Raw genomic sequence first — 25,200 nt, forward strand, 5'->3', positions numbered from 1 at the left:
CTTAAGCTTAGGGCATAATTTACTAGTACAGTTTCCTTTAGACTATTCTAGGAAACTGTAAAGTTGATGGAAAATACAGCTAATTTCTCTCTCCATCTATCCTTCATAGAACACTACACAAACATATCTTTCTTAAAGAGAGACAAAGTAAGATACTGCATTCTACTGTCCACATTTTTCAGCACTCTTTTGAGATCCCCCAATGTTTTTTAATCTTTTATTTACTGTTGGGAAGAAATATTTAAGATGAGGAGTATACCTTTTGGCTGCTACAAATCAAAAGTTGGAACATTTCTTCTTCAAAAGGGCATCCTTAAATTCTTTTCAGGAAAACTCTCCAAATTCTCTTTCTTAAAATAGCCACTAATTCCAGCTGTCCTTAACAGGACTGCTGGTATTCCACAGCTGAGTGCTGTCCTCCTTTGCTCTCAAATCAAAGTTTCCTTCAGGAAAAAAAAACCCAGGCCTTGTGTCCTTGCAAGAACCAATCTTATATAGTGAGCGTGCCAAATGAAAATCAATTTTAAGCCTGCAACTGGAACTAGCACTTGCATATATATTCACTCAGTGCTCACTTCTGAAGAAACATACAGAGATATACTTCCTGCCACTTCTCAAGTTCAAATTTCTTATTTGCATAATATGTGCACACCAATAGAGCTGTGTATAAACTACTGTATGGACTGTGTATAAACTATTCTGTGTACAAACTACTCTGAAGGCTCTGATGGCCATGTCCCAGATAAGGAGCATTACCTTTTGTTTGTTTGTTTTCTTGTTAGAAGATAATCCTCACAATAAAACTCAATAATAAGTCAATACTTGTAGAAACCCAGGGCACTGGGAATATTTCTCTGTCTGCTCTGGGCTGCCCTGACCCCCAGGGGAGCACTGACTCTGACCCTCATTCATGGAGAAGGCTTCCTGGACTTCAAGATAGACTGGAATCCACAAAAGTGTGAAATAGATTATAGAGAGTAGTGTAGGTGTATCACTTGGTGAGAAATTGAGGTTTTGGGATTTTTAGTGTGTTGTGGATGGAAGCAAGATGGAGGGCACAGGGTGTTGTCCTGAATTTCTTCATGCTTCTTCTCCATGGGTTTGAGGGGCATTTTGTGATTGGGCAGAAAAGTCTGCACTGGGGGCTCTTTGGGATGAGTTACTGGGTTAAAAGGGAAAATAATCTAGGTACCAGTTCTTAATTAGATAGTTTAGTCTTAAAAGACCTTGGAACGAGAGACTGTTGGCCATTTTGTGCCTTGCTGCTGAACTCACAGCAGTGAGACTGTTTTACTGATAAGAAATAATAAACACCTGAGTCCCAACATGAACTAGTGTCTCAAGTGCCTTCAATCCAGGCCCAGAGAAACTGATAAACTGACCTCTATCAATGACACATTTTAGAATACTTGAAGAACACTGACTTGTAGCTGGTTCAGGCAGGTAGGTAGGTAGCAGAGATCAGAACCAAAAGGCAAAACACAGCAAGAGAATTAGAATTAAAAAGCAACAGCTTCTGTCAAGTTTACATCAGAGAGAACAGCAGCCAACTTCCTTTGGACTGCGGTCACAAGCAGCGCTTACACTCGACATAAGCAGGTGCTGTTTGACCTAGAGAAAGAAGCAGCATCGCAGCAGCCCCAAACAGCAGCAGCAGAGGCCACACTGCAGCCCAGAGGAGGAAACAGAAGCCTTGAGGGCACTCACTTTCCCAGGAAGTCCCACACAAACCCCCCCAGGTGTTGCGGTGCGGGGACCGACACCTGGCAGGGAGGGTGCGGAGTGCGGGAGCCGCGCTTTCTGAGGAAAGGCACAGTCACAAACACCCCCGGGGCAGCAAAACAAAACAACACAACTCGGGGAGCAGGGTGGGGCAGGGGGGAGGAGAAAGCAAGGGAGGAAACAGAACACAAAATGAAAAGTTACAGAGAGACAGGAGGTTATGGGATGGCAGTACAAAAAGCAAACAGTTAGTTACAAAGGAAGTGAATAACCAGACAGCTACAAAACCTCTACACCACCACAATAGGGGGCACAAATAAAACTTATGGGGCTGTTCACCCACGGAAGAAATGTGGACTTAGGGCCCACCTTCCCATAAGAAAAAGCAAAATCCTCCCCACAGAGTATATACACCAATGAGCTCGTGCTTTCCACCTCGTGTTGACTCTAGAATATTTTTCAAATTTCGCATAGCATGCACTGTAATTCACACATTTTTTTACATATCTTTCATCTGAAAAGCAATGTCTCCCAGTCAGTAACTGCAACAGCTGTGGAAGCATTTTCCTCTTTATGTTACCTTAAGCACAAGGCAGCTTTGCTTGCATTGAAAAGGTTAAAAGAATAGTTTTCTGCTTTTAATTTCATCTTCCTCTCCCTACTGTCTTTTTCTCTGTTCCCCTGAGCACACCTCCCTAACAGGTGACACATCTCTTCTGTGGATGAAGCTGGGATACCATTTCTCCCTCCCTGACAGCATATGGTCTAGTTGTCACACAGAACTAGCAAAAGGGAAAACTACAAGGAAGAGAGAGAGACTCTCTTTTGAAAAATCCCATTTTTTTAGTACAATTCTTCTTTGTATGTGACTCTTTTCTTCTCGTCTTGCTGCACATGGAACACTGACTGTTCCTGATAGGAACAGCAATATTTGCTGTTTAGCTTGCTGACAATTGCTTCTGCAGGCACTAAGGCTCTTCTTTGCACAACACAGCTTGATCAGCTGTACAAGCATTAAAAGTCAAGATAATTCCTAGCTCACTCTGCATGGACCACAGTCTAGGAAAGGCTTTTAAAAGGCAAAATTATATATTTTTTTTTCCTGGAAACCAGGGCTCTTCTACCTCTAAAACATGCATGTAACATGCTTTGATATATAGGTTCAGACATGAAAGAATATTTTATAATCAAGTATTGTAGATTAAAACAGGACCAACCTACACATGAAATAGGCATGATAAAATCTCTGCTTTATGCAAAAACTCACAAGAGGAAAGCAAGCTTTCAGGGAATAGTTGTTTGGGGGAGCAGTTGAAAACAACTAAGGTCAAATAGAAATTCCAACGATTATTCAGAAAAAGAGAACTTACCAGTCAAAACCTCACCATAAAGTATCTGGAAGTTTCTATCTCTTTCTCCAGTGCTGTGTTTATATTACATTTACACCTGAAAAATCATTTCAGCTGCTGATGCTTGGATAATTCACCACACTAACAGCATCCAGATTAGATCTCTAGAGCATGAAGACTTTTTCTGTTTCCACTTAATGAATATTCTTAGATTTTTCTCCTCCCCTTGATTTATTTGGCTGCTGGGAGTCAGACAATAAAAAAAGATGTCTTTTCTTTTCCATAGTCAAAATACCCATCCTAATTACTGGAAATAAGAGAAAACATATTCTATCTTATCTCAGTACTGGAAGAAAAGATAAGTTAAAAAGAGAAGAGGACCACTCGATTTTTTGTAAGACTGATGATCAGGTGCTAAGAAGGAATGGATAAAACTGAATAGTCAAAGTATTTACCCAATTGTTACAGAATGATATCTACTCATTTGGGGGTTCTATGTTTTCATAGTAGGACTTTAGTCTGTGACTGAAACATCAAGAAACTACCATGTAACAGGACAAACAATAACTGCTTTGCAGATGCCTAGAAGTGCATCTTTTCCAAGAAAAACTAACTAAACTAACTGTCTAACTCTTTGAAGATGGTGCAATTGCTTCTATCAATAAAAAGAGATCCATCCTAATTTTTTTTCTTTGTTATTTTTCCTTTGTAGACTATATTTTTTTTTTGTTTATAGGACACTTGTGACTATTCAATTTTTGATGCTGCAATTCAAATCATTATTAGTTTCTGAATGCTAATAAAATAAAAAAGTCAACTTGCATTAAAAGCATATGTAAGAGAATTCTCTTCCTGCCATTTTAATCTCCTCGAGGAATCAGGCTGAGGAATGATACATATTTCTGACTTTCTTTTCCTAAACAGTAGTAACTTCTCCACAAAGAAAAAAACCAATTAAGGCACTATGAATATATCCTTTCCCCCTATCTTAGTTCTGATAGAAGTTTGCTGCTTGTACCTGTTCCCGGGGCAGCTTGCCTGCCCTAAAGAGGATGACATGGGGAATGTCACACCTGAGATGGAGACTGAAAAGTCACACAAATGAGTGACTTGTAGCTTTTTCATGTCTATACTCACTCAACAATATCAACCTATTGCCTGAATGTTCTGCTGATTGCATCATGTACCAATGGGCTGAACAATGCATCACGTAGGAAAAAAGGGAAGACATTAAAAAAGAATATATCCTCACTCCTGAGTGTTTGAGTTTATGCCATAGATATGAAGAATTAAAACAACTTAAAGAAAACTAAGAGGATGTTGCTTACAGCCACAAAGAGAGAAGAAACCCGGCTGGCAAGCTGAATTGTACATGTCAAGGAAAAGAGAATGGACTCCTTAGAAAAGAGTTTTTCAAATCATTCAGAGGGGCCCATAATGTGACAATTAGCAAGCCATGAAAAATAATCACTGATGGCAGAACCTGAAATGTCCTCCACATAGTTGCCCTAATCTTCCTGACAGTAAATTGTAGAATAGTTAAGCAATGGAAACACAGAAAGACTATTCTGGCACAAGACAAATGGGAATAATCAAATTTCCATTTTGCTGCTCCAAGTTGGGAGTGGTAAAGTAAACAAAAAGCCCCAAACAGGTATTACTGCCCAGAAATTTGCTCTTGGCCTACTGTAAGATGAGAAAATGACAGAACACAGAATCTAATTCAGGTTTTTCACAAGATCTATTACTAATATTTGTGATACAAATGTCACGGAATCATAATAAATTTCAATTTTTTCTAGGGACATTATAGTCTTCAGCCTCCTGGCACCAAGAGAAAGATGGAAAATGCTGAAAAGGGCTGAATCAAGTTTTGCTTGGACAAAAGTAAATCTGCTCATCAGGCTTCACTTGGGCCAAAGTTTACCTGTATCCCTACCAGTACTGAGTTATTAGGCCACTTGTCAGAAGAACCTGAGTAAATAGTAACACAAGCTCTGAAAAGGCATTTTTCTTATTTGTTTCTGTGAAAGCCACGCCTGAGGAATTTATTGTATCAAAACAACCAACTCTTTTACAAACACACCAAAATTCCAGCAGCTTTTACAACCCTCTCCATTCCCTCATATCTCTATCTACCCTTCTAGTTCTACCTGTATCAGCCCTATTTTTGAGTAGCCAGGTAAGAAAAAGCAGATGGTAAGACACCCTTTTCCTAACAATGTAGCAAGAAAGAAAAATTCTAAACAGACTAAAAGCTTCTAAAAGACTTTTCCAAAACAGACACTTAGATGTTTTTAAGACAAGAAAAACGACTTATCTCTAACATACTAATGTGAGGTTTTTTTGCTCCTCTTTTAACTTTTACACCATCCTCACCTTTCCAGCTCTGCTATCTTCTTATCCTTGTCATTCTTCTCGTTCTCCATCTCTTTGAGGATCTCCAGGAGCCGATCCACCTCGGCCTGAGCCTTGCCCGACTCCTCGCGGTAGCGCGTCACCTCCCGCTCCAGCTGCTGCAGGCGCTCGCCCAGCTCGGGACTGGCCCTGGCCTCCAGGGCTGCCTCGTGAGCCTGTGAGAAAAAGGTGCAAGAAACACCACCTCACTCACACGGAGCTCTGGCAAGTCCAAAATGTCACCTGTGACAGTTCCAAAGTGCTATCTAGGTAGCTAATTCAAAATGGCAGGATTAATTATTACACAGGAATTATTAATTATTAATTATTATTAATTATATAATTAATATATAAATATATAATATAAATTAATATAAATATTAATTTATATAATTAATTATATAATTAATTATATAAATTAATTATTATTAATTATATGAAAGGCCTATGCTATATTTAAGTATAGGGAAATACTCTGCAGGAAAATAAAAATTTAAAACAAATTTAGCTTTTTAAATTCAGCTTTAAAAAATACATGACTTTTAATCTGAAACAGAATCAAAAAAGAAACAGAAATATGAAAAAAAGCGTTAACTTCTTCGAAAGAAAAAAAAAGAAAAGCACGTGTGAGTGTAAAAGTTCCTAAAGTACACTTATAAAACAGTTATTTAAGGTATTTCTAACCTATTTCTTCTAGAAAAAGAAATCACAGGTTAATAACTAATAATAACTATGCAATGTGTCAGACCTTTGCACAAATGGTGCTGATGTGCTCAAGCCCTTGCCAGTTCTGTGAGCCACACAGATCAGAGTTTATGAGCATGGCTACTGAAATTATCACTGCTCAGTTATCTAGGAAATACATTGTTCAAAATCAGGCTATTGGGACAAAAAGTACCTCTGGACTGAGGATGACGTGATCCCAATGAAGAGATTGTTTGGGCAGGTTTTTTAATGGCTTGGTTTGTTACAAAAATCACTAATTTATAAGTAAACCTAATTCAATAACTCCCAAGCATATAAGAGACAGGAAGAATGCAGTATTAATGCTAGAAGTTAAACCAGCAGACTAAGGGCTATACTTTTTCTCTCACCCTGCTCCTCTGTTCGTGAATCCGAAACTGCAATTTGATATCAATTAAAGCTATTTCAGAATTGCTCAAAATTGCTTCAGTGAATAGCAAGTTTGATGGAGCTATTCTGCTGATCAGGATTGCCTGCAAAAGCCCAGGCCTTGCTCTTCTCAAAACAAACCTACACCAAAAAACAAGACTACAGACTTTTCTCCCCTCTGTGTGCAGCTCTGGAAAGTTGTTTTACAAGCTGCCAATGTTCTGCTCCAAAGCACACTAAGTCTAGATCTGATAGTATAGGACTCTGTTGCTTTTAAGGGTAATTGGAGAGTACTGCAGCAGTAAAAAACTCAGGGCAGAAAGCTGCTGCTTCCAAAGAACCAAATAGCAAAATTATATTTGGCTAAATCTGTTTAGTTATTCAGTAAAACAAGACTGGAGGAAAATATCCATTCATTGACTCCAACATTTTTGCCTTGAAGTGTGTAGTTTTTAATTAGTTTCTTTAGAGCCAAGACCACATTCTAGTAGAATCCAGGAGACTTGTGGAGCAGAATATTATGGGACTGTGGAAAGTCTTGATGCCTGTCTTTAATGGGACTGACCTTGGGATGGATCTGGGTTTCCCAAACAAAGGAAAGGTTCATGTTCCAGGGCCTTAGCCCTGCAGCTCTTGTCTGAGGGTCAATAATAAGCTGTTGTGGCTTTCTTTTGTTTAAAAACAAGAATTCCAGAAAGCTGATTAGGCTGGATAGTATTTCATCCTAGAAAAAAAATGCCCCAGGTCTCCCAGGCAGATGTCAGCAAGAGTGCCCAATAACCAAAAATCGTGGAAGAGTAGAACCCTTTCCTGAGGTAATGCATTTAGGAACACTTAAAAGGCTCCCTACTTTTGAGTGACTTTCTAGTCAAACCCTGACACTCCTGTGTCACTGAAAACCCTGCATCTGGGCTTCTGGCTGAGACCTGGCCACAAGTGCATCCCTGTGAGGCTTTGCAAAAGCCTTTTGGAGTTAGGGCTGTCACTGCTTCCAGATTCCTTACTGCCCCATAAGCACTCCAAATCACACACCCTGGGAAAGGGCTCTCCACAGCAAGTGCAAGTGTAATTAATGCCCTGCCAAGAGGATGCAGACTCCAGGAGGAAGTGGCAGCAGTGAGACTGACAAGTGTGTCAGCCCCACGAGCAGCTGTGAGCACCAGGGGACACACTTGGCTTTGGAACCAGCAGTGGTGGGTGTTTCTGAAATGCTTTTTTGGGATTTCCAGCCTGAGGAAATCTGAAATATTTTATTTCATTTCCTTTTCAACTACACCTTAAATTTCAAAAACTCCCTCCAATCTTTCCTTCCCAAACACAGGGAATTGGGAATACTGTTTTTGGGGTCACCTATGCATCGACTGAGGGCATCAGTATTCTCCTAAGAGACACTGCGTATAGAGTTAAGTCTGGTTTTCACTAGACAGAGCCTGAGTTCTTCTGTACTGGATTTAGGTATGTTTCCAACATCTCAAATTGTTCAACAAATACTCCTCCAGGCTCTTTAAAGTCATCCAAAATACATGATCAGATAATCAAGAAACTTCTTTTCAAAGAAAACAAAGTTAGGCTGTTAGTCTGGCTTATTAAACTCACTAATTCAAAAGAAGTTATAAGACCTAATGCAATTTGACTGTCAGAACAGTCCTGATTTATTTCACTCTGCTAATAAAAGCATCTCCACAACAACCCAAGAGACACTACTGAGAAGAGGAAATAAATTTTCTTTTCTAGAGAATTAGCCAACAAGTCAGTGTGCCTGGTTCTTATAGAACCAAAGGGCTATTTACAGGACATAAATTATTGGTTAAGACACGTAGCACATGTTATTTGTATATAATGCACATAAGTATGGATACTTTCACCTAACACAAAGAGAATGTTATGTGATATGCTGTAAACTGGAGACCACTTCCTGCACTGTGAGTTACTGACTGAGTGACTTTGGTCCATTTTGTGGGTTTTGTACAAAATATGTGTTTCATGACCGTATCTAAAATCCTACTGGATTCATTTATTGTATAAGAGAGAAAACCAATGCATTTAGAGCTTTCCCACAAACTCACATCAAGATCTGGAACAGATGAAATTGGCTACCTTCCCTGTGCAAAATAATTAATCTTGGTTTTTTTCTTTTAACCAAATAGCAAAACACAAATAATGAATTCCTATAGTCACAGTAAAAAACCACACATATAACTTGCCCCGCCCATCAAAGGTGTACACAAATTCCAAAATAAGTACTAATTTCATTTTTGAAGCAGAATCAACATAAGCATAAGTGACAAATGCACCAATAGTTTCTCCTGTATTAAGAGACTATAAGAAGTCTACCTCACAGGTTTGACTTCAATCTCTGCCTGACAGAGGATTTGTAAATCTGTAATTTTAATATAGTTAAACAAATGTGATAGCGTATAAAAGAAGAATGACAAAAATTAAATAAAGTTAGAAAGCAGCCTGCTGAGGGTGAAGGGATCACTGCACTTTCTCATCCCTGCAGTTCATCGAGTTTACCTGATCAGAGGCTATTTAAACCCTTCAGTTGTTACTCCTGACTCTGGCATTAGCTCTGTGCTCCTGTGTGGTATCAAACAGGTGAATTAAAGAGCACAGCCAAACTCACACATTTCATTCTGCACTGATCTGCATAAGAAACAGTCACATTTCAGCTGGAAAGCAGCACCCTGTTAAGCTCTGCTTTTACTAGTAAAGCTCATCTGATCAGTATTAATCTTTGCCAGTGTGAATTCAGTTCCAAATTCTAAGTGGTTCAGGGCTGAGAATAGTTTAAGTTTACTACTCTGGATATGTTCTCCCAGTTTTTAAGAGGAACTATAAAGGAAGAGGTGATTTAACAGCTTTCTGCTTTCCTGCTCTCATTTCCCATCTGGAAACTGGTAAGTGATGGGGTGACTGCTTCAAGGTACCTACAGAACATAAGAGAGAGTGATTGTTCCTCAACAAAATAAATATACTCTAACTTCTGCTTCCACAGAAAATCAGCTGACAAAGCCAACTTCTACAGTTAAAACAAAGATGACCAATGTTTCATAGAAATAACCAATATTTACAGATGGAGTGGAGTGGAAGACAAAACACATTAAAAAGAATTTTCTAGGTTGATATTTCTCATGCCAAAACCTCTTTTTTAAGAGGTAAGATAATCTTACACAGCTTAAAGTGTGCCAGAGACAGGGAACATAACAATAGCACAGACCTAATTTAAAGGTTCTAAAATGTAAATAAAAATTCCAAACATTATGACCAAGACTCCAAATCAATATTCCTAAAATATTAACTAAATCAAACAGCAAATAACTCATAGCAAACACTTTCTACTTTTACCTATGAATTGAGACAGTAAATTCAGTTTAACATTTCGCATACAAATGTTGCCAAGAACTTTTGGCCATGAAGTAGAAGTTCCCAAGAACCTGAAATCCCATTTTAATCCACCCTCCTACCTCCAAGGGAGCCTCACGTCTCTTAAAAATAGTAAATGCACAAACAAATACAAAAATTTATTATGATTATTTACTGCAAAAGATATACACTTTACCCATCTTCTGTACTAAAGGCAGAAATTCAACTGATAAAACATTTGTGCTGTCTTCTACCATGTCTTTATTAGTTTTAACAGAATTGTAAATTTAAAAAAACCATCAGGCTTTTTCCTCCTTTAGTTCCAAGGCTCTACACACCCCAAACTGTAAAAAAGCTTTTTGAAAAGGCAGTAATGGAAGTAAAAGGCTCAGGAAATTCTGTGATATACTATGTACTGTAAATCTGAGTCTGTCACAGAGTGTTATTTGCTGTCCTTTAACCATCTCTTCATGGTTAGTCTTTGTTAATGGATCTGCAAATTTCTGACACTGAATAAGCAAGTGTTTAGTTGGAATCAATTAATAAACAAATTATTTTCTTTATGAAGAATCATAAAGACAGGAAGACACCTCAAGAGAGGCAATTTCCATTACTTAAAAAAGTGATTTCTTCAGAGAGATGCAAGTTCCCAGAGATGCCATTAAACATAAACCATTTGCTCTCTTTGGATTCACCCCAGCACAGATTGGGCAAAGCCAGGAGGGAAATGCCCACAGGACATTTCTCTTTGTAAATGCATTTTAACCCCCTCACCTGCCTCCTCTGATCTGGCCCTTACTCACCTGACCACTGTTTTACAAAATCAGGACACAAGTAAAGAACAGACATTCAGTACCAGTTTTTGGATATTCAATGTATGGCTTTATAAGCTGCTTATTCTTAACTGCAACATGACATTAAAAGAAATAATTACCCAGTTTTCTTTCTTATGACAGCACACAGATGGTCTGTATGCCTCATAAGAGGAGGAAGGGTTTGGCTACAGAGAGCCAATCCCTACCATGAACATGAGCAGGTATCTATTAGCCAGGTGAGCTGGGTGGTAACCAGTCATAGCCAGCCAAATTTGGATGTGGAGTCTTTGGAATAGCCTATATAAAGAACTCTGGACACCAATAAACTCTCTCTGCTCCATGAAACCCTGATGTCCTGTTGTGTCTCTGTCTCCCCCCGCCACGACACTTTCTGTCGTGCTAATCACAACTAATCACTTCTTAACACCACCAGTGGGAAAGGAGGATGCATAATTAAACCTGTTGTGCAGGGGAAAAAGCAAAATGGAAATATATCCTGCCTTTTTCACTCAATGCTTTCCTGCTATTGAAAAAGCATTTTACCATCTTATTTCTCTGGATGATTATCATCTCTCATGCATATCTGGCTCACTCTAGCAGCATTTGTCATGCAATATTGAAAACAGCATGACTCTAGCAGACAATAATTTAGTTATGAAATGCTGTACAAATTACCTCACAAGGAAAAATGAGAAAGACCACAAAAAATGTGACACTGGCCATTTCCTGAATTTTGAGTATTTAGTTTTTCAAAATGAGTGTTATCTTCACAAGTTTTTCTGGGAGGGGTAGAGTAGGTAAGGTAATTTTTTTTTTTTAGCTATAAGAATATCAAGGAGAAAACTTCTCCAACTTTCCACTACATGAGATGATGTTGAGATCATCAGACTGGAACATTAAAAGCCACCACAGAATCACAGAATGGTTTGGGTTGGAAGGGTCCTTAAAAATCATCTCATTCCAACCTCCCTACTGTGGGCAGGGACACCTTCCACTAGACCAGGCTGCTCAAAACCCCATCCAACCTGGCCTGCACAAAGCCTCTTGTACCTCATCCTGTGTGCTTGCTATATCATACTGGAGAATAAAACACACAGTTTGCTCCAATATCTTCTGTGTTCTGACTTCAGAATAATGAGCCTCAAAAAGTTTGCATGCTATTAAAGATTTGGTAGAAAATATGCTCTCCTGACACAAATTCTTCTGCCTATTTGCACTGTACCAAGTACAATCTTTCCATATTATATCTCATTTTCTCAATTCCTTATTGACACTATTTAGCCAGGCTTAAAGAATTTCTGATATGGGATGCCACAAAAATGGAACAATCGCAAGCCCCAGAAATTTTCTGACCCTCAGACAATGATTGTCAGGATAGACAACTCCATTTACCCTGAACACTGCCAAGAGTAACACAGGTATCAAAAAAGTTCTGTAACACCATTTTTTATGCACAGAGCCACAAAAGCAATCTCTGATGAAAACCACCTTGGATTACGTAATTTACAGTGTCAAGATATTATTACACAAACACTCCTTGACAGGAGTGCTCTTTGACATCAAACAGGAGGCTGGAAACAGGATCCAAAATTAAACTGACACAGTACCAGTGAGCTGAATGATTACACAAGATTCTAAGCAATCTTTCAGTTGCTGCAACTCAGTTGTTATTTCTAATGTGCTGCTGTGCCCAGTGTTACAGAACGCTTTCGCACAAGAAGCTTGATTTGCATGGAAATTCCACCTTCTTGCTCTGAAAATGCACAGACAATGGAGATGACAGAAAAGCTACAGGACATTTCAAGCACCAGCAGCAAGGGGAAACAAAACACAAGAGACGATATTAAGCTGTCCAAACAAAAATGCAGTTAGGCCAAGGCAGTCAAACAGTGAAAACATCTCAGAAAGCTTTTTGGAACATGACTGGTCTGACATCCCACTGCTTTTTGTTTGTATCCATGCTGTCCATACCCACTATACCAAAGGAATTCACCAATACACTCTGTGTTGGCCCAACTATAAAAGCACAGGTGAATACACATGCAACACAAAAAATTAAATGCGCTGGCAACAGCCTCTCAGATTGCCAGGGAACTTACTAGCTTGGATGGATGACTCAATAAAACTTCAGGGTGCTAAAGGGAGAAAGAAGATAGGAAAAGATGGAGAAAATTTGGGATAGGAACAGTGTGAGAGAGAAAAAGAAAAGATGTAACAAGCAAAGAATTTAAAATAATAACTGCAACATTAATTTACTAAGACAACAGAATCTTAATTAGTGGTTTTAGCATGCATTACTAACCAGCTTCTGGAATATGAGAAACATGGAGAGTTATTCTCATGCAAGTTCCAAATTTTACCTTGAATTTTTCAATTGAACAGATTTGTCCAGCCCCCACATATTTAATGCAGCTCTTTGTTTGGGTTTACAGATGAGCTTCACAGATTGAGAAGGACTTTAATTCCTAGTGCTTCCTTTGTATCAATTTCAAGACAGCTGAATGGTCTAGAAAACTAATTCAGTAACTGACACTATCTGAATGCTGAACACAGTTTTCCTTTTTGCTTTTATTATAACAAGAAATCCTGATTTCCCTGGCAGCCTTTTTCCTTCTATGTTGTATATATCATTTATTGTCCCTTTGAAAAAAAATAATTATCAGCTGAGAACAAAAACCAGCCTCATCTACCAATATTATCAGTAATATTTTCAGCTGTGGGAGAAAATCCATGTTCACAAAATAAAAAGCAGCAGAGTCTGTATTAGACTAGCCAGGCTACTTCTTGGGAAAGACAGAATTTGGATCAACACTTCATTAAGTCTTTTTTGTTTTCCTGTTTTTTGAAAGATATTATCCTCCTGAATTTGAGGAAAGAATACCACAGCAGAAAAAAGAAAAAAAAAAAAAGGCAAAAACAACCTCTGAGTATGCTTGTTGAAGGTAGAGGTATTTTCCTGGCAGGGAATCACTGCTAACTTTTTCTGGTGAAAAGTTCCTAGAACTGCAGCAAGGGGAAGTTTATTGACATATGGTTTTGACTCTTTTTCCTCCCTAAAAATAAGGAGTATATCTATAGGGAGAAAAACTATGCACTAGAAATGAAGATGGACAAATATCCACTCATCTTTCCTGGAAAAATTTCGTATAGTAGTTGGTCTCTCCCAGATCAGAAAAACAAAATGAAACAAAGTATACTGGCTGGGAAAGACAAGACAGAAAATGCTGGGAAAAGAGCATCCTGAAAAACAACTAAAGGAAAACCTTTTCACTATAAAAATAATACATTAAAATAGTAGTTTGGACAAAGATTTCCCTAAAGAAAAGAAAAACCACCACAGAGCATAATAGCACTTCACAGAAAAAAAGGGAGAGAACCTCCCGTGTGTTATTTGCCTCTAATGATTCCATCGGAGCCAAAATGAAGACAGGACACCATGTAAACTCAACAGGGATTTATGAGCTGCTTTCAGCCTTCAGAATCTCCCACTGCATCTCCTGCTGGCAGCAGGATGACAACTGAGCACAGAGGCAGTGAATATAGAATAATTGGAACATTAAGCACACAGATTTGCATAACCATGGTATTATTATTTGAAAAAAACGAGCCCAACATGAAAAACACTGCAGTTCCAATTGCTAAACTAAAGATCAATATAAAACACTTATTAGTGAAAAGAGGAATAGCAACAAGAAGTGGATACTTCAAGGGAGACACTGGAGAGTAACATGGAACTAAAATCAGTATCAGCAACTTTTCAGCACCCTTGCACTCCACTTGGTTAATGTTTTTGTTTAGTGTAAAGTTAATTCCCTTTTACAGAAGAAAGGGAAGCTTGCATGGTTCATGATTTCTCTGAGGTTCACTGCTTGCAGGTAAGCAAGAGCTTTTTGCAAGGACTTCCCAAGTCTTTTTTATTTAATGGCTTAACAGTAGTCCAGCTCAGCCTCTCCTGCCAGCTTCTTAACTTCTAGGGATAATAGATTTGACTGGAAGTACTCAAACTGTTCACTGGGAATAGGAAGCAAGGGAAGCAAAACTGATGTTAGACACATCTCCATTCAAACTGTGAGGGAAGAACCCAAAAAAAAGCTTTTAGCCATTTACTCCTAAGGAGGTACACGAGAGCTTCCTTCCTGCATGTGTCTCATGAAAATCTGCACTAAGATAATGTAATAAACCTCAAGAGAATGAACCTCTAATTCAGTTTTATACTGAATGCTCTTATGTAGCCATTAGTTTTAAGGTTAATTATGACAATTATTTGCAATTGTTAACAATACAGAGGTGTAAAAACGAGTTTTTAGAAGCTTTAAAATGAGCTGGATTATCAGTCAATTGTTTCTTATTTCATCTTGAAAATGTCAAACTGCCTGAATAAATACCTGCAAAACATTTAAAAACTGAAAGCCTTTAAAAATAACGTTTTTGCTTCTGTGCAAGCTACAATAAAACCCACTAAAGAATTAAAAACAGCTGGGAAAAAAGGTTATTAAAGAAGTATGTAAACTTACTATAGGTATAAAACATATTCAAGTGAATGTTAACTATATTTTCTCTAGTAACTGGAAGTTATTCCACACAGAAAATGGTAGGCTACCAATTATTTTCTTGGTTGTAGAACTGAAACCATCCTGACCATGACTTAGGTAGATTCTTTGGGTGAGATGCTCTAACAACCTCTGGCAAATCTTGGCTACAACAGATTTGTCAACTCATTACCAGCAACACAGGGTGAATCTGAAATTCATGGCAGAGAATTCAATGAAAGCTCCTTCAGAAACAGCCACTGAAAACAGCCTGGGAGACCAATTACATGTGTATAGCTGCCTTTTCTTGCTACTGAGCTCTGCTGATGCTGAGAACAGTTGATTTTGGGTGACAGAATGAAACAGGATAAACATGGGTCTAGATATGCATGCACAGAGTTTCATTTACACAGTTCTCAGGTGCAGTAACACCAACACAACAGGAATTCTAAACAGGTCTGAACTGATGACTCAAAGTCGCACACTTCACAGGTAGCATCTTCTTTTCATTCCTTTTTTTGCTTTCCTCCAGGCAGGGCCAACCCTGCACCTGAATTTATCACATTAACTCCTATAAGCAGTGATAATTGGTATGTGAAATGTTTAGCTGTTTTTTTTTCAGCTGTTACATCAATTTAATGGCACAACTGCTGCTACAAGCTGTACTGAAGCAGACTAAGCCTCAAAAACCAAAAAAGCTGACAGCACTGTTACTGCATGTGAGTGAAATCAAAATTTAGCACAAGTGCCTGAAAGTTACTTAGGCTTAGCTTAGCTTGTAATCAAGCAAAGCTTGATAGGCTTAGCTTGTAATATGTTTTGCATAGACACAGCTTCACTGATCTTGCTGAAAAGAAATTCAAAGAATTTGCTCTTAAGACCCCAAGTTTTCTCTGTAGACACGGGCAATGTGTTTAGAACTGTATGCTTACAACACATATATAAACATGCACTAAGATTACCTTCTTCAATTGTGTTTCCATCTTCAAACATTCTTCCTTTTTCTGTTCTAATGCAATCTCCAGTGTCTTGAGTCTTGAATCTTTCTTCAGTCCTGATGAAGCTAATGATGAAGCATGCTCCTTAAGATCCAGTAATGATGTCTAAATTAAAAGATGTGAAATAATTATCAAGTAAGTGCAATCAAGTTTCTTTTCTGTCTTTATCTTCCTCCTATCCCTTCACACTATGTCCAGGATCTAATTTAAAACATTTTTTTCAGGTTGTATCACTGACTTAAGACAGCTTGAATTAATTCAGGCTTTCAGGATCAAAATAAAACCTTGCCTAAATTACTTTCAAAATAGTTTTTAAAGATGGACAATTCTGTAAACTGGAACTTGTGCCCCAGTGACAGTCATGTTTAAGAAAAACTGGTTTTCAATAAAATTGTATTTAAAATCACTTGTGGTTAGAAGATTTAGTCACTGAGAGAGTTGAAGGCATTTCTGTATACAGCTTCCATGGGGTAAAACTGATTCATGCCACCTTACTACAAAAAACATCTCAACTTCTTTCTTTCTATATTATTTTTGTGTTTGCCTTTTTTTTCCCCCCTGTCAAATGCTGATTTCCATGTAGACAAAAATCTTAGTACTTTCTGGGTACATATTTTGCTGTTGTTTTACTTTGACTGAGTTTTGTAGAAAGATTGCAAATACACAAGAGAGGAACAGAGAACATTTATGTTTCTCCAATATAATTAAGGTAATTTGTCTAGCCAACTGGCTCATTACCAACAATCAACCTAATTAATCAAAAAAATACTCGAGAGTCTAAAGAACTGCCTGTTGTTTGCATAAAGGAACAAAACATTATCCTCATGCTTTTGGCACCCACAGCTTTGATCAGCCTCTGCTCCTTCCTCCCTACACTGAGACAGGGACAAGCTTGTTCCCAGCCTGCCCTGTCTATCAGCACAGCTCAGTCAATGCCACACTGACCAGCAGTCAGCCACTGCTAACAAGATTAACTGCTGCAAACAAGGGGATGGCTGCTATCCCTGAAAAGGTGGTTCTGAAACACTGATGCTTTGCAAATTCTCCAGTGATGTAATCTACCAGACCAGCTTTGTTGAAAGACAATTACTATAAAGGAACAGTTTCCTTCGACTCAAATGTAACACAAACAGAGACAACAAATAATTCCATCACAATAGATTCGTGTTGCTGATCAACCTCTTTCTCTGTGAGATCTCCTTGTAAAATGCTGACTCTCTCTTTCAGGTCCTTAATGTCTTTCTTGTAGTTGTCGATCTCTTCCTGTTTTTCTCGTTCATCTCTGTCACGCTGCTCCTTTAAACGCTCAATGGTCTTTTCCTGACAAAAGAAAGCACTCTGTGAAGGAAATCCCTCTTAGTCAATTCAGCTTCTTAGGCTTCCTATCACAACACTTCTGCTACACTTGAAATGAGGAGAAGGAGTGTGCTGCCATTTTCTTTTCTTTACAGTTGTAAAGATCCTCAAGAAAGAGAAAACTTGAGAAATCTGTGGAACCATTGTTGTGAAATACCAGCACTGTGAACACTGGATTCAAAACTGTGAACGTCTGGATATGTGAATGTTCACAGTGCTGTGAACTTATTTAAATCTTATTTTTATTTAAATCTTATTTTTCTAAAATATACAGTTAAATCAGTGGTTCTTCAGAGAAAAAGGGGCATAGTGCCTATGTGAGACTAGGATCTACATATAGTAAGAAAAAGCAACAAAATAACCTTTTGGTATATCAGACATCAGTAGAGCTTTGGATATCTTGGAATCTAAAAGGACGCAAGCAAATTCCCCCACCTCAGGTAACGTTTAACCAGATTCTATGAACTATAGAATCTGATAGACTAAAGGAGCTCCTCCGGGAATCATGAAAAAACATACATAATTCACCCAAGAAGTTGTGCCACCAAAAGAGAATGGGACAGTCTGTCTCTGAGCCGGTTATCTCCCGAAAACCAAACATTAAAAACTCAGATTATCGGGATCATCACTGCGGTCCCACGCCGGGAGCGCCGCCGTGCCCGCCCCACCGGCGCGTCCTGCAGCGCCCTCTAGCGGGGACGGCCCCGCCGCGGCCGCTCCGCCCTGGACGCGCACCAGGCACGGGATCGGGATCGGGAACGGGATTGGGAATGGGAACGGGATGGGGATCGGGCACGGGATGGGGAACGAGCACAGGAACTGGACTGGGATCAGGCACGGGATGGGGAACGGGATCGGGATTGGAAACGGGATTGGGAATGGGAACGGGATGGAGATCGGGATGGGGATCAGACACGGGCACAGGAACTGGACTGGGATCAGGCATGGGATGGGGAACGGGATCGGGATTGGGAAGGGGATTGGGAAGGGGACTGGGAAGGGGCAGCGGCGCGGGATCAGGAACAGGCACGGGATGAGGAAAAGGATCGGGCACGGGACAGGGAATGGGATTGGGCACAGGATTGGGATTGGGCACAGGAACGGGCATGGGATTGGGCACAGGATTGGGCACAGGATTGGGATTGGGCACAGGAACGGGCACGGGATCGGCAACTGGATCGGGATTGGGCAGAGGAAAGGGCACGGGATCGGCAACTGGATCGGGATTGGGCAGAGGAAAGGGCACGGGATTGGCAACTGGATCGGGATTGGGCACAGGAACGGGCACGGGATCGGCAACTGGATCGGGATTGGGCACAGGAACGGGCACGGGATCGGGCACAGGAACAGCAACTGAATCGGGATCGGGCACGAGAATGGGCAGTGGTGCGGGATGAGAAACAGGCACAGGATGAGGAACGGGATCGGGCACGAGAATGGGCACAGGAACTGGATTGGGAGCAGGCACAAAATTGGGATTGGGCACTGGAACAGGATCGGTAACTGGATGGGGGTCGGGAACCGCGCCTTCGCACGCCGCAGCAGCGGCCGCATCTCCCCAGGGAACCTCCGGCGCTTCCCACACTCACTTTTTCTGCCAGCGCTTCTTCCAGCGTGGTCAAGGCAGTGTCAGTGTTGGTGGTGTCGGCCTGCAGGGATTTCACCCGATCCTTTAAGCTGCTCATCTGCTTCTCCTTGTCTCGCAACTGCTCTTGAAGGTTCTCGATCTTAAACAAAAGAAGTCAATTTTAAGACAACAGCAAGGGAAACCATCCAAAATCATCTTAGGCTATATTAAATGATTAAAATTGTTCGTAAAGCAAATGAAGCCCAGTTCTTATAATCCTACCTCAAAACATCAAATGAGGTAATCAAACCCATCAAATAATAACAAGGAATCAGTAAGCTTTCCAAGAGTCAGGAAGAAATTCAGAGCAAGCAAGTGTGAACAGTATTCACAAGAACAGCATAAAGAAAAGCTATTATTCCAAATTTCTTAGGATGTTGGGCACTGTGTCACAGAAGGATGATCAACACATTATCCAAGAAACACATTAAGGAAGGAAAGAAATTGACAAAAAACCTTACTACATACATAAACTATGCAGTAGTTTAAAGGCACTTGATAATTAAAAACTGACAAAGAGGTACTATTTTAGGTATTTTCTTTGGTATCACTGTATTTTTTGCTACACTGGCAAGTTGCTTGTTCATCTTACATGGTGGCTTGCTTTGTGATGGAGTATCACAAAGCGCCATTCCCTGGGTGGAAAATGTATCAGCCTTGTTTTCTGTGGGTACAGAATTTCATCTGTTTAGGAGTCCTGAATATATATTTTGATACACTCAGAAGACCTGATGCCAACTCCCTTTCATGCATATATACACATCAAAAGAAACAGACACATTAACATGATGATAACATGTCAAAAACAAATTTATCAACAAAGGATTAAAGTGTACACAGATTTCGCAGTTGCTTTTTTCTTGTGTTCTGACAAGTTCTTGCATCAGCAAATGCACATTATAAACTAATGAATGACACGTGGCATGTGAGGTACCCAACTCCAAAACACTTGTAGCAAGACACTTTCAAAGACATTTGTAAGAAATATTGCAACCATAGAACCCCAAAGGCTATCTAGTCCCATATTCATAATGATAAACTAAAGCATTAACTAGCCTTTTGTTTCACCTGTTGGACAGCAGTTGGCAGCTGCTTGGTTACTAGAAATACAGCAACTACATCAGGTTTTACTCTTCAACCCTGGAAAAAGAGTTTCTGTGATTACAGAGCAAATGGCTCTGTGACACGTGCACCACTATCTTTGCTATCTGTATTGAAACTACATCTGGAACACAGTAGAACGTGGGGATTGGTTTATCTTTAACATTTGCTTCTATTGGAAAAAAAGTATTAGATCTCAAAGCTATGTTCAAAAATGAATTTGGGTACAACACTACAAAACAAAATTAAAGGCCACCAAAAAACCATAACCAGAGACCTATCATGGCAGTCAGAAATAACTGTAAGAATTGAAAATTCCTTTTTTATACACTCATATCAGCTGTTTAATGCCTTGTTAGCACACACTTGTAGCCCATGGAGCTTCAGAAAGAACCCCAGTGGCTCTGACTGCAAGGTTCTGGTGCCCACAGGCAGGGCTTCCCAGGAGGCAGCATGCCCAAGCGTGGCTGCTTTTGACTTCAGCAGCTCCCAGGGCCATCAGCTGTCTAGACAGGCTGGCTGTTTGGACAGCTAACCATGAAAATACACTACAAAGGAGGCAGAGTTATTCTTAGACTCCTGTTTACTTCTGGAGGAGAAACGCTCACCAAAGGCTCTGGCTGGCCGAAGAGGGGAGAGTGCAGAGTGACTTTCTGCTGGGAGCAAACCACACACCAGAGGCAGCCAAATAATTCTGCTTCAGCACATATTAAGGTGCTTACCAAGGTAGCACAAGCATTTGCTTGCACAAGCCCAGTGTGCATTTTCATGTTTCAATGACACTGTTTGCTGTGGCCAGAGTAAGATAACAGCACTATGTATGACTGCTGCACCTCCTCACTGCAGCTGCACCCTCTGGTATTAAACCCCCAAACCAAAAATGTGATGTGCAAAAGTGTGAACCTGTCTATTCCTTTAGTCTACAAGCAAATTTTTCCATCTGGAGCAATGAATGGTGGGGTTTGTTATCACTGAGGGAACAGCAGGTATGCCAGAATATCCCCAGTCATATCCAGTCACTACCTAAAAATCCCACTGTAGCTCCAGCTGTGCCTTTTGCAGGCACAGGGTACCTGAAGGACCTGGCCCTTACAGTACAGAAAACTGCAACTGGCATTATGGATCAAAACTGAAATATTTCTGTAATAATAGATGCAAAATTTCCCTATGAAATCACACTCAACAATAAGTTGCTCTTATTCAATTTTTCTCCTAAATCTGCAATACTGTAACAAATAATAAGTATAGGCTCTCCACAATGATATAACCTGAAGAAGAAAGCAAATGGTCTCCACTCCATCCATATAGTTAATTAATGAAGAAATTTGCTCTTGCGTCCTTGCAAGTAGTTTGAGAATCCTTCCAAAAAAGAATAGACAATGCATTCCTAGAAACAATAACAAAAAAGGCAATTCTGAACAAATTCTCAAATAACTGATGAAAATAAAACAGGTAACCAGAACAGGGTATTTTTGCTACCCAAGAAAAGGTGAAATAAACGTTAATGGAATCTCCAAGCCCTGTGGAACACAGAAAGGCACAAGGATTGATAAATCTCTTCAGCAATGTTCCAAAAACCTAAGGATATATATTCCTTATATATTCCTTTTATATGTATTTTTAATATATATACTCCTTATATATAGTAATATATTTATTACGGTATCATATTTCTAAAAAATCCCAAAAATAAAAATGAAAAGTATATACTATTTTTACTTATTAACAGTCTTTTTTTCTTGCCATATTTACTTATTTTGCAGGGTAAAGCCAGCAATCTATGGCTATGTTAGCAACATTATCCTTAGTGTAAAGGTACACAAGGCTACACTGGCATCATCTGCTCTGCACACTGATTTTCCCATCCATAATGATTTACTGGAATATTTTTTCCAACATTACCAGTTGTCAGGCACTATCATGTTTCAACTTGGGTGATTTATTCTTATTTGTGTGGAACTAATTATTTTGCCTTTGAGCCCTAAAGCACAGAGTAGAGGCAAGAGAAGCTTCCTCTGGCATTCTGCTCCAAAGGCAAGGAAGCATTTTACTTCCTGCAAATACAGACTCAGATTTAATTTGCAGATGCAAATTAAAAACAGCCCAGGGATTCAAAGGAAACTCATCTAGTTAAATATCCATCAAGGCCACTAGATTCCCAGATTCCTCTAGTTAGAGGTTACTAGATACTGTGTATAATGCTTCAGCCAAGAAATTCTTCCATGGAGACAGTGTACACCCTCCTACCATGTCCTGGGGCATGAGGAAATTGAACACTTCAAAACCAATTTCTATTCTATCAGTGACTTCTGAATAAATGGAGTGGGTTTGTGAACTGGTCATTAAATCCCTTCCACAATCAACTTAACACTTGATAGTATTCCTGCAGTGTAGCACAGGAGGAGATGTGCAGAAGAGCATCTCAGAGCTATGTTCAGCCTTCCAATTTTTTGATCCCAGCTTTCCCCTGAGGGGAGCACCAATGTAAACAGGATCTCAATAATCAGAGGGGTTTCAGAAGGTTTCTGCTCCCATTCCTGTGGCACAGCCATCCAAATAAACAACAACTTCACATAAGCTGTTACTTTTCCAAACAGTTCTTCCTTGGTTTTGTAAAGGCACTATTGGTCTCCTCAGCTCGAGGGTAAATGACCACAAGGAGATGATGGATTATCACCAACCACAGGCAGAAATGTTTCTTTCACATCAGGAATACTAACATGGGGATGAAAGATGCATTTTTGGAAGGGAGAGTGGGTGAGTAAGCAGGCATGTGAGGATAGAACAGCTACAGATCTGTCTAGGTCAAGACAAGCCACTCCCTTTAATGTAAAATTACTAATATAATAATAAAAATTTGAGAGCCTACAGTCATACTTGAATTGCTGGAGTCCCACAGAATTTGAGAAGCTTAAAAAGATGGGCTCACATCAAAATCAAAATGACAACATAACAGTTAAAACAGACATGATTGCATAAAAAATATTTTAAGTAATACTGCTGTGGAGAAAAAGGAAAGAGGTTGGTGAGAGATCACCTTAAGTACTCAGAGACTGTTCAAGAAAGCTGTACTACTGGATTTAGAACTGTTACTGTATTTCTGAAAGTCATGTTTTGGAGAACATAATGGAAGTATGTAAACAGATAGTACTGGGGAGCTTCCTACGATTAAGCTCCAGTTTTATCCATGTCACACTGAAAACCTCACATTATAATTGTCTTCCTATTGCAAATCCTGCAAAAGTACCATTAGAACAGTGCTGCATGAATTGCAAAAATATGTATTTAATTTGGCAATTCTGTGAGAGTGAGAAGCAAGGTCTGTCACATCAGTGAATATCACTCACAGCACTGTACTAAATCATTTCACTGAAAGTAATGTTCCTGCTATTAATTTTAAAGGTTAAATTCCCAAGACTAGCAACAATGTGAAGCTTTAGGCAAAGCATGTCTCCTTGCAAGGGTGAGATTTTTAAGTTGTTTTGAAGTTCAGGACAGATCAAACAATTTCCCTTTTTTTCAAAAAGATTTTGGCAAATGCAAATCAGAGTTTCTTCCAAAGTTCAGCTGCACTCAGTACGGTTTTTTTTACTTTTAGATCCAACCAATTTATATTAATATAATCACATTGTTGTCAATTTATATTCAGAGATTCTTGTTCTTGAACTATCATACTAAAAACCATTTCAGGGAACATTGGATTAATTTTTATTTTGCTTCCCAATAAAGTTTTCTTTTTACTGCTCCTCTACTTCAATGTTTTCCTGGAACATTACTGCCTTTGCAGCATCACACTGGAATATTGTGCACTTTGGACATGTCCTGATGTTGCTGACTTCAAAATGGTGGGATTTTGTAACATTTCAGAGTCTTTGAAATTAGCATAAAACTCTACAGAGTTTAGCTTTACAAATCAAATGCTTTGTTGCAATACAGCTTAGAAAGGACAAATAATTTAGTTTTGTGATTTCTACTTAAAAGTAAAACCTTAATTGTCAAATAAATAAATGGTTCACAAGCCGACACCTTGCCACTGCTTCAAAAGGAAGCAACTTGCCGGCAGAGAAAAATAAAATCTAGGAATTCACTAGGAAGGACACTTGATAAGATTAATTCCTTATTCTTGACCTAAGCTTGCAATCAGATTGACTTGAGAAAAGAAGTGCTGATTAAAGAAATATTAACTTGTACAGAGAGTTAATTTTTTTGTACCTCTAGCAAAAGAGCAACAAAGAATGGGCAATGATCCAACAGATTCAGATTCAAATCCAACTCTTTGCATTGCCTTTTCACACAAGGGTGCTTTGTAAGTACATCTATACCAGCCAGAAAAACAGTTAATCTATGTTTATGTAAATAATCTCTATTTCTATTTGTTTTCCTTTGTCCTCCATTCTTTGGCATGCCCAGCCAACCTCTGGTAGCACCAGTTTGCTGACAGATCACTGCAAAGCAGAACTAAGAACAACAGTCAGCATCAAGTGAATTGTAATTCTACTATCTTCTAAATAGTAAGGTTTTTTCTCTACTGTCACTCTCCCTATAACAAGCAGTATTTAAATCAGATCTTTCAAATCATATTGTCAAAATGTTACTACCATGTTTGCAAACCTTCTCTTCTGCTAATAAATAGCTTGAATTTCCTTCAAACCTAACACAATCCTGTCACTGAAGTTCGCTTTTTCTGAAAACTGATACTGAGAGGAGTTTTTCTTACAATCTTCTAAAGATACTCCAGCACAATTCAAACCAGGGGGAAAAAATTAGGACCCCAAGAGTTAAAACTGATTTTTGAGCTGGTAAATGTGCTGAAACTCACACTGTCAG

The 25,200-nt window shown here is 39.2% G+C and overlaps 1 protein-coding gene across 5 annotated transcripts in view; it reads right to left on the reverse strand.

Moving 5' to 3' along the window:
- Positions 1-25,200, reverse strand: part of ERC1 (ELKS/RAB6-interacting/CAST family member 1) — a 267,709-nt gene that overhangs the window by 156,277 nt on the left and 86,232 nt on the right. For 4 of the 5 annotated variants that reach the window (XM_066549637.1, XM_066549639.1, XM_066549641.1 and 1 more), the window contains 4 exons: positions 19,235-19,372; positions 17,469-17,609; positions 16,254-16,394; positions 5,451-5,644 (listed from right to left, as the gene is read on the reverse strand). In XM_066549637.1, coding sequence (XP_066405734.1) covers positions 5,451-5,644; positions 16,254-16,394; positions 17,469-17,609; positions 19,235-19,372 — 614 coding nt within the window. Of the gene's footprint in view, positions 1-5,450; positions 5,645-12,861; positions 12,898-16,253; positions 16,395-17,468; positions 17,610-19,234; positions 19,373-25,200 lie in introns of all 5 variants that reach the window. The other variant, XM_066549638.1, reaches the window with a different exon arrangement.

The sequence above is a fragment of the Molothrus aeneus genome, chromosome 5 (genome assembly GCF_037042795.1).
Source record: "Molothrus aeneus isolate 106 chromosome 5, BPBGC_Maene_1.0, whole genome shotgun sequence".
In the NCBI taxonomy this organism is placed as follows: domain Eukaryota; kingdom Metazoa; phylum Chordata; class Aves; order Passeriformes; family Icteridae; genus Molothrus; species Molothrus aeneus.